Here is a 17,178-nt window from a genome sequence, read left to right on the forward strand (position 1 = left end):
CTCGCCCAAAACGAACGAGGGTAGTATGGTTACGACGATCACTGTGAAAAGATATATTTTGTAAGCGAGAGTATTGTGGGTTGATTGTTGGCGAGCTTTAATCATCCGTTTTTCCGACACGTGTGTGAAGTCCGGATTGGTTCTACGACCACCTAGTGAAGTTGACCACTAAATTCCGTCCAGTTGAGGAGTAGTTACCAACAAGCCCTTTACCCGGCATCTCGTGGACAAACTAACCATCGGCCACAAGCTCAAGTTATTCGCGTTCGCGCCCTTTTGCGGGCACCAGGATTTCGGTCGGCAACCGGCCAGACGGAGGTGGATCACGCTCTTTCCTTCACACATCCGTTGAAGCCTTTGCACAGTCAGATCACCCGCTACACCAAGCTTCACCGTCAACCGCCAGCCAAAGCATCTACATCCGTTACTATCGACCGATTCGTTCGGTCTGTTCGGAGCCCGTCGCGACTCCCTCAGGGAAAGATCATCGGCCCTTGGCTATTGTTGTTCCATCGCTTACGAAACACCTAACCATCAGAACGGGATTTCACCGGATCCTGTGCTTCGCCGACAAACGACGTCACTTCCCGGGCACCGATTCGTTCGGTCCGTCCTGAGCCTCGTGGTGCCCAGCGAGCCCCTGCCGACCCTACCACGCCCCGTCGAGGCACCCGCTAACGTACTCGACGACGACGCTATCGATTTATGCGGCTATTGCTTGACGTCCCTTGAAGATACACCCCACCGCCGCCCACCTCAGTCAATAAATCACCGTAAGTTGAAATACTATTTTGTTACTAGGACTCCCACATCCGAAACTCTCCCCTACTCATACCGCCCTGGGACCCGGGAGAAAAAAGAAGGTCTTTGGTGCCCACCCCGGAAGCGGCCGTTGGCTCAAGACCAGCTGTTTGGGGCTTAGGCGGGTTCCCTTCTGGGACCGAGCAATTTCTCCCGGGGTCAAATCGTCAAATCGTTTCACAATTCCAAAAACCTCACGTGACACACATGAGAGGTCGTCGCTGCATCTTTCTTGAGTAGGTGTCCAATATACCGTCCTTCCCCTTCCTCAGCATTCGCAAGGACGTGGCCAGGACAGATCTCGACTACTTGAGAGTGCATTGCTTCCATATAAGAGATAGTGATTAGCCCCAAATCAATATCTGTGGTAACAGATGAAAGTGAAAGTGCTACTCTTTGTCCGAATTGCTCAATACTAATGCTAAAGCTAATAATAATGCTATATTACACCACTAAGAGCATGTACCATATATTAAACATGCCGATAGATCTTTGGTTACGCATGTAGATGTCAAGGCCTTATTTCGGTACTTTTTTGCATGATCAAAAACTTAGCTTTGAACACAGTCTATTCTACGAACCACACAGAGCATGTACCATATTTGAAACAGGCGGACAGATCTTTGGTTACGCGTGTAGATCTAAAGGCCTTACTTCGGGATTTTTTTTGGATGACCAATAACTTAGGCTTTGAACACAATCTATTCTATGAGTTACACAGAGCATGTACCATATTTGAAAAAGGCGGACGGATCTTTGGTTATGCGTATAGACCCAAAGGCCTTACTTCGGGATTTTTTTTTTGGATGACCAAGAACTTAAGCTTTAAACACAATCTATTCTATGAATCACACAGAGCATGTACCTTATTTGAAACAGACGGATAGATCTTTGGTTACGCGTATAGATCTAAAGGCCTTACTTCGGGATTTTTTGAATGACCAATAACTTAGGCTTTGAACACAATCTATTCTATGAGTCACACAGAGCATGTACCATATTTGAAACAGGGGGACGAATGTTTGGTTACGCGTGAAGATCCTTGCTTCGGGATTTTTTTGGATGACCAAGAACTTATGCTTTGAACACAATCTATTATATGAGTCACACAGAGCATGTACCATATTTGAAACAGGCGGATAGATCTTTGGTTACGCGTGTAGATCTAAAGGCCTTATTTCGGAAATTTTTTGATGACCAAGAACTTATGCTTTGAACACAATCTATTCTATGAGTCACGTAGAGCATGCACCATATTTGAAACAGGCTGTAGGATCTTTGGTTACGCGTATAGACCCAAAGGCCTTACTTCGGGATTTTTTTTGATGACCAAGAACTTAGGTTTTGAACACAATCTATTCTATGAGTCACACAGAGCATGTACCATATTTGAAACAGGCGGATAGATCTTTGGTTACGCGTGTAGATCTAAAGGCCTTGCTTCGGGATTTTTTTTTTGGATGACCGATAACTTAGGCTTTGAACACAATCTATTCAGTAGGCACCGGCATAAAAAAATCAAGACAAAATTTTCAAAACGACTTATCTGCTTTTGTAAACAAAGATTCAAATGTCGATTTCACGAATCTAATAGCACTTCGACACAAACCAACGCCATCATCAGGTAGCCGAAACCTTCACCTACCTATTGGTAGTGTTTGTTTGCGTGGGAGTACTATCAGATTCGTCAAATCGACGTTCGAATCTTTGTTTACAAAAGCAGATAAGTCGTTTTGAAAATTTTGTCTTGAAATGTTCCAAGTTCCCAGTAGGCACCAACATATAAAATTTCCTAAGTCCTTAATAGGTTTTTTTACGTCGTTTTTTAAATAGCGCGTTTTTTTCAAATAACGCGGTTTTTTTTACGTCGGTTACCGCGTAAAAATAACCGCGTTAAAAAAAACGCGCAAAAAATCGCGTAAAAAAACTTCAGTTTTTATCATTATAGTCATATGAACAGTATATTCGATTGTACGTACATATAATGTTTCTAAATTTATGTCTCAAAGAGCTAATTTTCAAAATGTACATTGATTGACAATACTACCGATACGAAAATTATTTTAAGCTTTTAATGGAATGTATTTACTTGTCAATTGTCATAAGACGAGTTTGTACTAGCAACTTTATAACCAGAGGCCGGCGGAGTGAAACACTGTCGAATTGGCATGAAAATGCATGAAATCGCGAAAATAATACTGGCAGCACTTGAACTTTTTGCTTGCTTCTTATGCAACGTACATTAAAAACTGTCGAATTGGCAACGTATGAAAATGCATGAAATCGCGAAAATAATACTGGCAGCACTTGAACTTTTTGCTTGCTTCTTATGCAACGTACATTAAAAACTGTCGAATTGGCAACGTATGAAAATGCATGAAATCGCGAAAATAATACTGGCAGCACTTGAACTTTTTGCTTGCTTCTTATGGAACGTACACACGGTAAAGCAGTTGGACCAACATTGACTCCACCTCTCGTTTATTCAAACATCCATCAAGTTTTACCAACACCGGCACGAACAATCAATTTATTCGACCAACAATATCACACACGAACGACCGAAGCGCCAACTTGAGCACCAACCATCAAAAAATATATGGGGGTTTGTGCAACTTCACTACAAATGCTCAAACATGTTCGGTGAACCTTGACTCCACCCCCGACAACTCAAACCAAAATCAAACCGTTTTAATTTTTTCCAACCGAGCCGCCAACTGTCAAATGGTTGTTCGAACAACTTCACACACGTTCAAACAAAGCAGCAACCGAAGCGTTTTCTTGGGGGCGGAGTCAATGTTCGTCAAACTGCTTGACTGGTGTGTACGTAGCATTATGCAACGTACACACCAGTCAAGCAGTTTGACGAACATTGACTCCACCTCTCGTTTATTCAAACAACCATCAAGTTTTACCAACAGCGGTACGAACAATCAATTTATTCGACCCGAGATTCGACCAACAATATCACACACGAACGACCGAAGTGCCAACTTGAGCACCAACCGTCAAAAAATATATGGGGGTTTGTGCAACTTCACTACAAACGCTCAAACATGTTTGGCGAACCTTGACTCCACCCCTGACAACTCAAACCAAAATCAAACCTTGCGTGATTTTTGAAAACGTCGTATTACGCTCTCTTTCACTAATATCTAAGCTAGTTTTGCATTTATTGCAATATTTCCACCTCAACACGCTAGACAAATCAATTTTCTTCAGATCTATGTTAAAAAATCCGATGTTATGTTATGGCTTCGTAATAATTGAAAGAAAAAGTAAACAAAGAGAGCCTCTCTTTTGGAATTCCGACGTATCTGATATATTTTGCCAGTGATCAGCTTCCACACTGATATTCTTCCCTCCCCCTTCATACGGGAGTTTGGCAGAAGGAAGGTCGTGCGATATGTGCCATCACAAATATTGCCCTCCGCTCGCTTTCAAATCGACTTCTATAAAAACATTCTTCATGCCTGCCGTATCCTAACGGAACTATCAATTCTATACTTTCGCCTCTAATTCTATCATGAACATGTACGTCTAAGTTTGGAAGATGATATTAGCATTTCCATATCATTGTAAATCGTTTAACTTCACGTAGAAGTAATACACTCAAATCATTAATTAGTGAGCTTTTTAGTTAATGTTGTAGGGCTGTGAGTCGCGCTGAATCGAGTCGGAAGGCTTCTTTGGCTTAGGTTTGAGTTAATGATGAATAGAAAATTCTGTTCAAACGAATAATGAATTATTTATTCAGTTCCATTTATTGATTCCAATGGTTTTACAATCAAGTTAATAATGTGCGCATTTCTTATTTATCATAACAATACAATTTCTCTAGCTCTTTGCAACACTTTTAGTACATCTAATTTCTCTATTGAGGTATCACACACATTCATTCCTGTTGGTAACCCTGTTGAATGTTCTTGATTGTTCACATCTTGTACATCCTTCGAACGTTTTTAACTGATCATGCTGAAAAGGTATTTCAAACATTATTCACGATGTCAAAATGAGTAAGTTGGTAAAGAAAGGTATAGAGTTGACAGTATGATACAAAAGCTGTTTATTCTAATTATGTAACAAATGAGAGACCATGCAGACATACTAGGTGGGTTGATTGTTCAAATAATTTACAGATTTATTCAAAAGCGTAGACGTACACGATTTCAATACTACTGCTATTGCTACGATCAAAAATGCTACATACAATACTTCAACAACGCTCATATCAACGACTGAGCCTCAGCAGTAACGTCATCCCCGTTGAGTGATACCAAACTGCCAAAGATGTTCCGCTTCATTGGCAGCAGGCCCTCGTCCGTGGAACGACTCTTGCTCAGAAAATTATTTTGCTTCCGCAGCGGCAGGGGAGATTGCAGACTGTACATATTTCTACTGATACTACTAGCAGGTCGCCTGGCCAGCGGAGACCAGGACGATCCGACAAAACCCGACTCCGCCGAGTAGGGATGCGAAGGAACCTTCAAACTGTCGGAATGGTAGACAAAATTCAAAATCCCAGAAAGGAGGAAATCCACGATAGAAAAAAAATGGTGATGTAAAATTGATGATGTTTCTACGGTTTGGAAAAAAAAAACTTAGAGTAGTACTTACTCAATGATTCGAGTTTGTGACGTCCTTTGCTGAGATTGATCTGAGTGTCTACTTTCTGCTGAACCTTTTCGCGATGCAAGCTTCACTCCATTCAGAGGTCGATTATTTTCCCACGAATTGTGACGTTTCAAATTATTGGCGATTGTTTGGATGCTGTTGAAGAAAGTTTCAGGTTTATCAGATCGGAAATACATTTCGCATGGATATAGAAATACCTATCGCCAATTCTTCTCTTGTCAAGTTCTTTTTGTAACAGCTCGGGAATTTTGTTCTCATTAGCTGAAACCCGGCCGTCTAGAGAATCATGCTTAGGTCGACCCACGCTGCCCATGCTGTCGCTGCTGGCGCTCATAGCGTTCTGCCAAACGTTCGACATATCCTCTCCACTCGCTGATAAGTTCAGCATTTCTGCTGAAAATGTAGGCCTTGCCGGAATAATCGGCGAACGACAACAAACCCTAGAATTTGAAACCAAGCTAAACACATGCAATTCTACCAACAATAAAAAAAAACTCACGAGTTCACATCCTCTAATTTCTTCAACAGTCTTTCGTTCTCTCGACAGACTACTTCCTGATCGCGCATAATCATTTCTCGTGTACTGTAGAGTTCGGAGTTTTCCTGTCGTAGCGCTTGGTTCTCCATCATGTATACCTTAACCAGCTCCTTGAGTTCATTGCCCTCCATATCGATCAGTTTCTCCACATCCACCTTCGGAGGTGTTCGGATGATTTGACGTCGTTCAAGGTAGTCTACCTGACTGTTGATTTCCAGCGATTCAGACTGTAGATTCAATGCTGTCCGTAAATGTTCGTTCTCTACCTGTAGAGCACCGATCTCTCGTTTAAGGCTGAGAATTAGCGCTTCACGGGGATCCATCACGATGATCGGCTTGGTGCGAATCTTCTTCGCTCTAGCAGCATAGCGAAGCGTGTTCAAGGTTTCCGTTATGTTGGATCGGGCCGGCGAAATACATGCAATCTATAATAAATTCTAATGAAACATACTGAAGCGTTGAAATATAAAGCAATTCACCATTAGCGTTACGCCATTTCCTGCCAAACTATCCGCTAACAGCTTGGTTAGCTTACTATCCCGATAGGGTATATGACCGCTCCGTTTCTTCGAATCGCTCAACGATGCAATACAATATCCTACAATTGAACTTTTATGGAAATTTCTTAAACGAGACTTTGATCGATTGCTACCTACCCAAAACCATCAAACTTTTGTTGATGTTATTTGCTTCCTCGAGAGTTTTGCCCTCACTGTGAGTCTTTTTGGTCATCTCACTGCCAGCCAGATCGACAAAGTTGATCTTCCCCTGCTTGGATATGAACACGCCGCCTTCGGCTTGCTGCTCCGAGGTGATGTGCACCGTCAAGATCGTGTGGCTTCTCGAGGAGTAGTCGTTCATCGAGTGGCAACCTACCGAACGGTTTCGCATTCCTGTTGAATTGATGACAAGATCATAAATGGTAAGCGTGGGACCTTTGTTCGCTAAACGATACAACGGGCGGGGGAGCGTTCATTTAATTGAATTACCTTCTTCGAGAACCGCTAGCAGGTCGTCGAGTTCTTCGCAGTCTACGGTGAAGAGGTTCTCCACGAAAAATCCTCTCGACTTTTTGGACCATCGAACGGCCAGCGGTTTGCGAGCGGTTCCTGGGTTGAGTAAATCTATAACCTAGAATTAATAGATAAATGGATATTAGAAACGTTTTTGAGCTCGCTGCACAGCTGAATTGGAAATAGCTTTGCGCCGAAATCTGATTCGTGCGACGCCGATTGGCTCAAAGTTGAGTATCGTCGAACAATCTAATTCGTAACGATTGATACCGAAGTGCTCTCTAGTCGGCTGTCCAACGTAGCTGGAAAGTGGAATACGACGACCCGTTTGAGAAGCTGTTGAGCATTAAACATGAGCGCCATGATCATTAAGTCATTTGATCAATTGCTGCTAATACTTTACCAAATTTAATCAATGATCTAAATGGACGATGCGAAGATCGATTACAACACGCTTATCATGAGACGTCATAGTTTCTAAGAAATGGGTGAAAACAACTGTTTTTTTGTATTTGTATGTGTATTTTTAACCCGTAACGTTTAACCCGATTTACGAAACGTGTAGTTGGCTCGTTGAACTCGAATAAATCTTCGACAGCCGTGAATGCGCGAATACATGCCGAAATCGGTTCATTGTATCCAAACACCGTTCGATGGTAGCGTGGTTGTAGTAAAGTAGTATTCCGCAGTGATCTATTCGGTACACGGAAGTTCATCATGGATAGAAGATCGGGGGCATCAGTTTCATCAGCTAATAATTTAACAACAAACAAAGATTGCTGTATTTTTCGTCGGTTGTCCAGCGTGTCTAAACCTAGCAATCGACATCTATCAGGATACGGGGGCAAGTTTTCAGGATCTCTCCACGGCAAAGATTTTAGCGCTGAACGTATGAATCTCCTTTGTACTTGCTCGAGTCTTAAGCACCACGTGACCTGACCAAACAACAGACACAGTACAATGATTTCCAGCAACGTGGATCAGAGAAATCCTTCGCAACCTTAGAAATGAAGCCTAGCTGCCTTGTTGCCTTCGAAATTATCGCTGAACGGTGCAAATCAAAAGTCATTCTTGAGTTCAGCATGATCCCAAGGTCAGTCACGCTTGAGACCCTGTAAAGAATTTTGCCATCAATATCTCGGATACTTATTCAAAAGGACGTATGTGATTTTGTAAACAAAGATTCAAACGTCAATTTATCCGATTTGATAGCCCTTCCACGCAAACCATCACTATAGACAGGTAGGGGAAGCTTTCGGCTACCCGTTGGTGGTGTTGGTTTGCGTGGGAGTGCCATTTGATTGGATAAATCGACGTTTCAATCTTTTGGTTACAAAATCACATGCGTCCTTTTGAATAAGTACCCGAGATATGATAGTCGAACAATATTGGAGATACGGTAAGGTGAAATGTTATCACTTGGCATTTTTCCACGCTGACAGTCAGTTCATTCCTACGGCACCAGTCAGTCGGCAAATAGAGTTAACAATACTTGTAGAGCCTGGCAATCATCCAACGTTCGTACAAGAATGTAAAGCTTCATATCACCAGCGTACACAAGTTTGAAACATTCACCAAGACCCAAAGCAGCATCATTGAAGAAAAGAACGAACAGTAGCGGTCCAAGATTGCTACCTTGCGGTACACCAGATCTGTTTGTGAAAGGCGCTGACACATAACCATCGATCTTCACCCGAAGCTGCCGATCCATAAGATAGGATTTCAACCAAGATACCAGTTGCGTAGATATTCCGAGACGGGATAACTTGTGTAGCAGAATTTCGTGGTCGATTTTATCAAAAGCTGCTTTCAAATCTGTGTAGATAGTATCGATTTGCGCTTTGATGTGAAACTCAACAAATTTGTGGTAACCGATCGCCCGGGCAGAAATCCGTGTTGATATATAGTTTTTTGAAGCATCCAGAATTGCTCCGCACAATAACTTTGAAGCGGCCGAGAGGCTTGTGATATCACGAAAATTAACAACACTATGGCTATCACCGCGTTTAAAGACTGGTGTTACGAACGACTGCTTCCAAATGCGAGGAAATTTGCCTGGCGGAGTGAACAGTTGAAAATATCACACAATGGTTGTGCTAAAGCGTCAATGCACCGGCATATTACAACTGCAGGAAAACCATCTGGACCAGCTACGAACGAACGTTTCAGTTTTTTTGCTGCCAATGAAACCATTTCTGGATTGATGGCAAATAATCCAAGCTCGACTATGAACAGGAACAACCCGGATAGCTTCATCGATTTCCAACTTTGAAGTCTTACTCGATGCGAATATGGATGCTAAAGGCTCGGCAAACAGTTTGCAGGACTCATCGGTCGGTAGACGCAGCAGATAATAAATTCAGATATATACTCGATTGGATCGCCGCGCTTTTCCGTTTTGAATTGACAGAATACATATGATTGGCTACTTGCTATTTGTTCTATTCAAAAAACGATTCGCATTACTGGCTTGCTTAAAACTTAGCTTGTTGGCAGGCGTTCTTTCACGTCGTAGCTGTCTTTGGCAAGCATTTCGCATTCTTCTTAATTCTCTCAAACTTCTAGTACTCCAGGCAGGAGAAATTGGCGGCCGGATTCGTGGAACATGCGAAAGAGCCAATCGTTCAAAACAGACGGTTCGATGGGATTCGGTGGATTACTTCGGGCAGCCAGGTAGCGTCGTTGGTTTGGTGGTCCTTTGTTGGCGGACGAGTGGCTTGGGAACGTCTAGGATAACAGGCAGCGTAGCTGGTCCGATGGTCACATTTCATCTCACGGGTGACTGGATCGTTTGATTTTGTAGCGGAGAGTACCGTAAGTTGTTCTGGGCCCCAGCCGTTGCTAAACGGCCACTTCGAATGGAGTGTTTTCGCCACGAAATTGATGACTGCTGGTCTACCACGTGTTCCCAGGGCGGATTAGACTTGTTCAGAGATCCCGCCTAGCTGCTCCTACGGTTGACCTTCGAAGGATCAATCCAGCCAGTCCGGAACTAGTCGATTCTTCCTTCATTCGTCTCCAGAAATGAACAACGGCGGGACGATACGAATGGCGAATTCTGCGCAACACCGGCTATTTTTTTATCGTTCTTCACTTCAATTTACTGGGAAGCCTATCACTCGGCCCGTCACTTCAACGCACTTCGAACTTTTTCCATGATGTCCAGGAAATGGAGGGATTTTGAGGGTAATGTCTAAATAACTACTTAAATCTGAAACAGCTAATTCGCCACAACCTATTTATACTTTGTATCCATATTTTAAAATATGTTATTCTACGAGATAGATCGCGTCCCCAATAGTGGGAAAAAGGTATTGGTTATACGGTAACACCTTCGGACTCCGTATTTAGTGGAGCATCAGTCGTAATGTTGTCCCGAATACCTTGAGCTTGGGGTCAACACAGAATCCGTTTCCCGCAAACTGAACTGATGTATTCGGAAGGCTTCCTATTAAAAAGGGATCTTCGTTATTTAATAGGCGATGCATAGGCTGTGCATTGTTTTCTAATGTCTGTGTGTATTTGAGCAGCCTTTCAGGACGAAGATCTTCTATGTTGGCCCTATGTACCTAATACTCAGGAACCACGAGTGAGTGAGATCGAGTAAAGTAAACCCCTCACTTAGTGAGAAGTTGAAAATGATAAATGAGAAACTAGACAGAAAAGACGAAACAAACTGATCGACGAAATGTTAATGAAATAACGAAATGAGGAAAAAAATTAAAAAGAAACTGAATAAATAAGGAAGAAAAAAAATTGGATAGAATAAATAAGAGGGAGGAAGATAAAATTGATGGCATAGAAAAGAAGAAATCTCGGGTACTTATTCAAAAGGACGTATGTGATTTTGTAAACCAAGATTCAAACGTCGATTTGTCCAATCTGATGGCACTCTCACGCAGACCAACACCACCAACAGGTAGCCGAAGGCTTCCCCTATCTGTCTGTGGTGATGGTTTGCGTGGGAGTGCTATCAGATTGGACAAATCGACGTTTGAATCTTTGTTTACAAAATCACATACGTCCTTTTGAATAAGTACCCGAGAAATATTGTGAGGAATATTATTAAATAAGAATGCTTTCGCTTAAGATTCTACTGCCAAATGTCTTTCAGCTAAATAAACCGACCCTAACTAAAGTTCCGCAGCTTACATACATGAATAAAAATAGCTGATTTTCCCCATCACACGATTTGGCGTTGCAATGCTGACGAATTTGATTAGTAAAAACGTAAGTTTAGGACGATACACTAAGCGAATGTTACTAATTTGAAGATGTTTTTGACCTTTATGATAATTTATTGCCTTTTTCATTGCACGAGAAGTTATCATCTCGCTGATAGATGATAGCTGAAATAATCTGCGTGCTTAATCAAAGGATCGACTAATCAAGGTATTTGATTGATGAAGTAATTATTCATAAATATTCGCTGCTCTTTGCTAGTAGCAGATCCCAATATTGAACTATGAATGATTAAAATGCAATCAATCTAACAGGATTATCGTGGAATTCTATCTTATCTTAGTTTATAGAATCGAATAATGTTTTGCCCTATTATTCATGCTCTAATGGTAAACGGCTCCTAAAAGAAGCCACGATAAGCCTCGATTTGCAATCAATTTTTAATAACATCACCTCGCATACGCGGTTGGATTCAATCGGTCACGACATACATTACCTCGCTCAACCAACCATGGCTAGAATACGTCCATCGTTCATGATTGACCTTCACACCGAGTGCCCTCGCCCCTATCCCAATGGCGGAACAACACGCTGCCATGCGGAGCTTGAAATTACCGAAGGCACATGAAATATTGCACTTTATTATATTAGATAATCTTCCATTTATTACGACGCAATATTTCCTATATTGCATGTGACGTCAACATGTAGCAAAATGTTTCCATAAGTTTCCGATTCGTGTTTACCAGAGGATGATTGTTCTGCTAACATGCTGAACAATTCATATGAATCCTACTTCCCTAGTTTTGCCCTCTTACCTTTTCGTTGTAGATTTCCAAGAAGGAAGCTTTCAACACAAAGTTTGTATCCTTTCGTTCCTGGAGCAATTTGAATAGATAGAGAAACGATCGAAACACCAATCCGTGGCTTTCGTGCTGCGGATCCGGTTTTCCGTAGAACTGAAAATCAATGAATAATGTTTAATTACGACGTTTGTCGATACATATTCGTAACGAGCTGCCACTCACCAGCTCCGGAGGCCCCGTGAGGGTGTGCGTCTTCCCCGAACCGGTCTGTCCGTAGCAAAATGCCGTACAGCTGAAGCCTTCGATTGCCATTTCGATTAGCCGTTTGATGCCCGAGTACTGCAGCACGTCGTCCTGCGTTGCGCCCGGTTCGAAGACTACGTTGTAGGAAAACAATTTGGGCTTCTGGCCCCCACTCCCCGGGGCTGCCGGAATGCCATCACACTGCGGAATAAAGCACACGGCACGTTTTTAAAATGTGATTGTGAACGTAGTAAATAGCTACGTACCAGGATTTGTCCGTTTCCGGGGAACTGGACCACCATGTCGTCGGCATTGCGAATTTCTTTCACATTTAGGGGTCGAACGCGCACCACAACGTTAATGTTGTCCTCCGGTGTGCCCGGAGCCGAACTACCGCTCCCATTCGAAGACTGCGTGATGTTGTCCAAGTTGTCAATGCTGCCACGACTGGAAGGTGGTTGAAGAAAGTACATATTAAAAAAAATGCATTCAACAAGATTCTTTAAGTTCAATAAAAAAAATATTTACATATACATTAGTCACCCGACGAGGAAAATGCGTAAGCGTAGCATGTAAAATATCTATTTTGAAAAATGTATTAACGGGCCTTCCTTAGCTGCGCGGTGAGATGCTCAGCTACAAAGCAAGATCATGCTGAAAGTGGCTGGGTTTGATTCCCGGTCTCGGTCTAGCAAATTTTCTCGACTTCCCTGGGCATAAAAGTATCATCGTGTTAGCCTCATGATATACGGAAGGAAAAACTTGGTAACTTGGCTTAGAAACCTCGCAGTTAACAAATGTGGAACTGCTTAATAAATCCTAGCTGTGTGGCGGCAATGTCCCAGTGGGGGGATGTAATCCCAAAAAGAAGAAGAAGAAGAAGTATTGACGGTAACCAATATTATTTAGTGAGAATCGAGCACATAATGGCAATATTACCCGTAACGTTGGGTAGACACATTTACGTGGTGTGTTACGGGGTAAGATCTACCACGGTTACATTGCAAGTTACAGGCATATCCTGACCCAACGAATACCTTCCTCACTATCCAACTCCGTGGTACTTATGAGGGTGTCGATAAGTCGGTGCCCTCTCGTTAAGTAAGTACCACATCATTGCCATCATTGCCAAGCTTAATTCGAAAAAGTCGCCTGGTCACGACCAAATTAGGAACTGTGTACTGAAGGAGACTACCAAGAAAGAAATTAGGAACTGTGTACTGAAGGAGACTACCAAGAAAGAGCCACGTGCTACTCTCTAAAATATTTTCCACTTGTTTACGACTAGGATACTTTCCCTCAAGGTTGCTAACGATCATTCAGTAATTTGCGTTCGATCATTTAGTAGTTTGTCAATAACACATTCCGGAAGCTTAATTTCAAAATATGTTGTATGGTGGACTTCTAGTGTGAAGGTTTTTCTACAACTCTGCCTAATGGTTCGTTGTTTGAATTCCACTAGTAACGAAGTTATAGCTATAGTTTCAGTAACTTTGACTAAATGATACCAAAATTCCAATCATTTAGTTTAGGTTACTGCAACTAGCGCTCTAGCTCCGTTATTAGTTGAATTATAATAACGAACCATTAGGCCAAGTTGTAGAAAAACCTTCGCACTAGAAGTCCACCACACAACATATTTTGAAATTCAGCTTCTGAAATGTGTTATTGACAAACTACTAAATGATCGAACGCAAATTACTGAATGATCGTTAACATCCTTAGTTTCTCTCCTGTTGGAAAAATGCAGTAGTTGTAGCTATCCCCAAAACCAAAAACGGACCAAACAAATGCCTCGAACTACAGACCTATTAGTTTACAATTGGTGCGGTTGGTTAAAGTTAATGGACATTCATCGGACCGGAAAGCTGTTCCTTTTGGAGTACCACAAGGAGCTGTTCTCAGCCCCACACTGTACAACATCTTCACAGCAGATCTCGTGATGCTAAATGACGTTAAATACTTCCTCTTTGCCGATGACACCGGTTTCATCGCTTCGGACCCTGACCCAGCAATAATTACCACCAAACTTCAAGCGGCTCAGAATGCAATTGAGGACTATCAGAAAAAGTGGAAAATAAAGTTCAATGGTGGAAAATCTCAAATAATCTTTTTTACAACAAAGCAAAGCACTCGTAATCTTTCTCGCAGACAAATCAACGTGTGTGGACAACAAGTTCCATGGTCGACCGATGTTCTGTACCTCGGCATGACGTTAGACCAAAAGCTAAGATTCGCCACCCATATCAAAAACGCCCTTAGCAAATGTGATAAAATAACCAAAACCCTTTATTCACTCGTCAACCGAAGGTCGCATCTGGATAAAACAAATCAAAGCTGGTACTGTACGCTTTTCCTGCTTGGTATGACTGTGCTGCTTCTCACAGAAAGAAAATACAAGTCAAACAGAACAGAATACTGAAAATGATACTGAATCTTGAACCATTCCACCCAACCGAGGAGGTTCACAGGATTGCAAACATTGAACGAATCGACGATAGGTTCCAGCGAGTACTCCCAAAATATTGGACTGGTTGTATAACTTCAGCAAATCCACTGCTAATGTGCCTGGCCGCATAAAACTGTGATACATATACCTACAATGTAGGTAGGTCCTACATATACTAATGAGTATTTTAGCAATTGTTTTTCATACCACAAAAGTTCAACTCAATGGACGCAGTGGTTCTACGCCCCAACAACAAAATTTAGCAATTCCTCGTTCACTATTGGTTTCCTTCTTCTTTAGGCAGTTCTTTTAAAATGAAAGGATCCAATCTTAGTTCAATTTGACAGTTTTCGAAAAAGATCTGCAGTCAACCTTAGGAACTTGCGAATATATTTGGATTCTCGATCCCCTGGGCTCCTTCTGAAGAAGTTAAGAGCGACTATCGAGCCAGAAAACTTTAAGGGTTAATTTTTTCTCCATTCATTATTATTAATTATTAATTGTTTATTCTAAGTTTCTTATTCTAAATTTGAAACAATACTTGGACACGTGACACGGACACACAAATTGCCCTAGGCAAGGCAAGAGCTAAAAGGATTATTGTATCCGTACGTTGTTTGGTGGGTCGGGTGACAGTCTATGTTACTGTTGAAGATGTCATACAGATGTTCTGAAGTTGAGTCGTCTAGTTGAGAGTAGTTCCAGGTCGATTAGCTGACATCGGGCGCAATAGTGAGGTAAGTGCATTGGATCGTTCCACGGGAGTTGCCGAAGATCGAAGCGGATGAACTGTTTTTGAACTCGTTCAATGCGAATCACTTGGGTCATAGGGTACGGCTTCGAAATAGGGGCAGCATATTCTGAAATACTCCTCACAAGAGCACAGTATGGAGCTTTCAATGTGTAAACATCGGTGAAATGAGCTGCATTGCTACGAAGAAATCCAAAAACTGCGAATGCCTTCGCCGTTATTGCAGAAATATGTTCGTTGAAACCTCAATTTATAGTTCATTTTAACGCCCAAGTCACGAATCGACGAAATACGCTCTAGTGCAGCATCGGCAAAAGTATTGCTGTAGATTATTGGGGATATGATTCGGCAGAAGGTGAATACTTTACATTTTGCCACATTCACGCTCATTCCGTTTTCATCGCACCAACGGCGGAGTACATCAATATCAGTTTGTAGAGCAACACAATCCATCAAAGAGTGAATAACTCTGAAAATTTTGAGCTCGTCAGCGTACAGAAGCTTCGCAGAGGTAAGGCAGTTGGTCAAGTCATTGATATATAGGATAAACAGTAAAGGTCCCAGCACGCTGCCCTGGGGAACTGGAAGTTCTAGACCATGAGGCGTCAACACGAACGAAAGCCTTTCTGCCAGTCAGGTATGACACTATCCAATCTGCTATCCATTCAGGGAAATCAAAGTGGCGTAACTTTGCAACGGCATGTTGGTGAGGTATGGTGTCAAAAGCTTTCGAAAAATCTACGTATACGAAGTCCACCCGATTGCGCTTCTCGACTTCACGGAAGAGCGCATTAGAATAGCGTACCAGATTGGTTGCACTAGAACGTTGAGGAAAAAACCGTGCTGATGAATCGAAATGAATGGTTTAACAGCAGATAACAGAACTTTATGAACTAATGATTCAAGAAGTTTTCCAACACAACGAGGAATGGAAACTCCACGGTAATTATTAACTTTGGGCAAACTTCCAGATTTGTGAATTGGAATCATCGTTGCTGTTTTCCATAGTCCAGGGAACGTTTTTTTTCACTTAACAGTTCGTTAAGTGAAAAAAACGTTCCCTGGACTATGGAAAACAGCAACGATGATTCCAATTCACAAATCTGGAAGTTCCCTGGACTATGGAAAACAGCAACGATGATTCTAATTCACAAATCTCTAAGTTGTGTCAGTGGAGCCGCTAGTGATTCACATTCAGCACAGGCTTTCAGCAGGAAAGTTGTTAGGCCATCAACTCCGACACCTTTTGAAGCATCTAAATCGCGAAGAGCTTCCATCACTTGTTGATCGGAGAACAGAAAGGGCGCGAGGTCAATAGCGTGCGGTAGAATATTCGAAAAACTGCCTGGTAGAGTTTAGGGTTCGCATCGAACTCACTCTGAAAAAGTTCGCTTCATCAGATGTGGTAGCTGTAGTATCGCCATAAACAACATTGTTCGGAACTTGATTAGCGATCTTTTGCGATTTGATAAATTTCCAAAACCAGGACGGATTATTTTTAAGATTTGATTAGAGCTCGTTCATATATCTTCGATAACTGGCATCGAGGAGGTCGTTATAAGAGGTTTGTACCTGATGGAAGGAAACTCTGTTCCCGCTATTTCCCACATGTCGAGATGGCTTCGCTAAGGGAAATTTCTTGCTCGCTAGATGCGTTAGTTGCCAGATAGCCGTTGATGTGATCGATGTGTCGTCAATGACGTTGATGGGGGAGATTATAATTCCCAAGCAGCAGGAAAACGTCATTATCGGATGATTTA

General features: G+C 42.1%; 3 protein-coding genes across 3 annotated transcripts in view; 1 reads left to right on the forward strand and 2 right to left on the reverse strand.

Annotated features, from left to right (window-relative positions):
• LOC134224829 (ubiquitin-like modifier-activating enzyme 1) overlaps positions 1 to 17,178 on the reverse strand; it is a 127,544-nt gene that overhangs the window by 48,077 nt on the left and 62,289 nt on the right. The window lies entirely within an intron of this gene.
• LOC134224828 (zinc finger protein 699-like) overlaps positions 1 to 17,178 on the forward strand; it is a 29,428-nt gene that overhangs the window by 3,872 nt on the left and 8,378 nt on the right. The window lies entirely within an intron of this gene.
• The window catches only part of LOC134224827 (kinesin-like protein KIF12), a 48,215-nt gene continuing 36,064 nt past the window's right edge, over positions 5,028 to 17,178 (reverse strand). Inside the window, exons 3-12 of the mRNA XM_062704427.1 lie at positions 12,485 to 12,665; positions 12,198 to 12,419; positions 11,988 to 12,128; positions 6,964 to 7,105; positions 6,631 to 6,867; positions 6,454 to 6,572; positions 5,936 to 6,399; positions 5,634 to 5,876; positions 5,419 to 5,571; positions 5,028 to 5,292 (exon numbers count right to left, since the gene is read on the reverse strand). Of these exons, the coding sequence (XP_062560411.1) occupies positions 5,028 to 5,292; positions 5,419 to 5,571; positions 5,634 to 5,876; positions 5,936 to 6,399; positions 6,454 to 6,572; positions 6,631 to 6,867; positions 6,964 to 7,105; positions 11,988 to 12,128; positions 12,198 to 12,419; positions 12,485 to 12,665 (2,167 nt within the window). The remainder of the gene's footprint in view (positions 5,293 to 5,418; positions 5,572 to 5,633; positions 5,877 to 5,935; positions 6,400 to 6,453; positions 6,573 to 6,630; positions 6,868 to 6,963; positions 7,106 to 11,987; positions 12,129 to 12,197; positions 12,420 to 12,484; positions 12,666 to 17,178) is intronic.

This window comes from Armigeres subalbatus, chromosome 3 (assembly GCF_024139115.2).
Source record: "Armigeres subalbatus isolate Guangzhou_Male chromosome 3, GZ_Asu_2, whole genome shotgun sequence".
Classification (NCBI taxonomy): Eukaryota; Metazoa; Arthropoda; class Insecta; order Diptera; family Culicidae; genus Armigeres; species Armigeres subalbatus.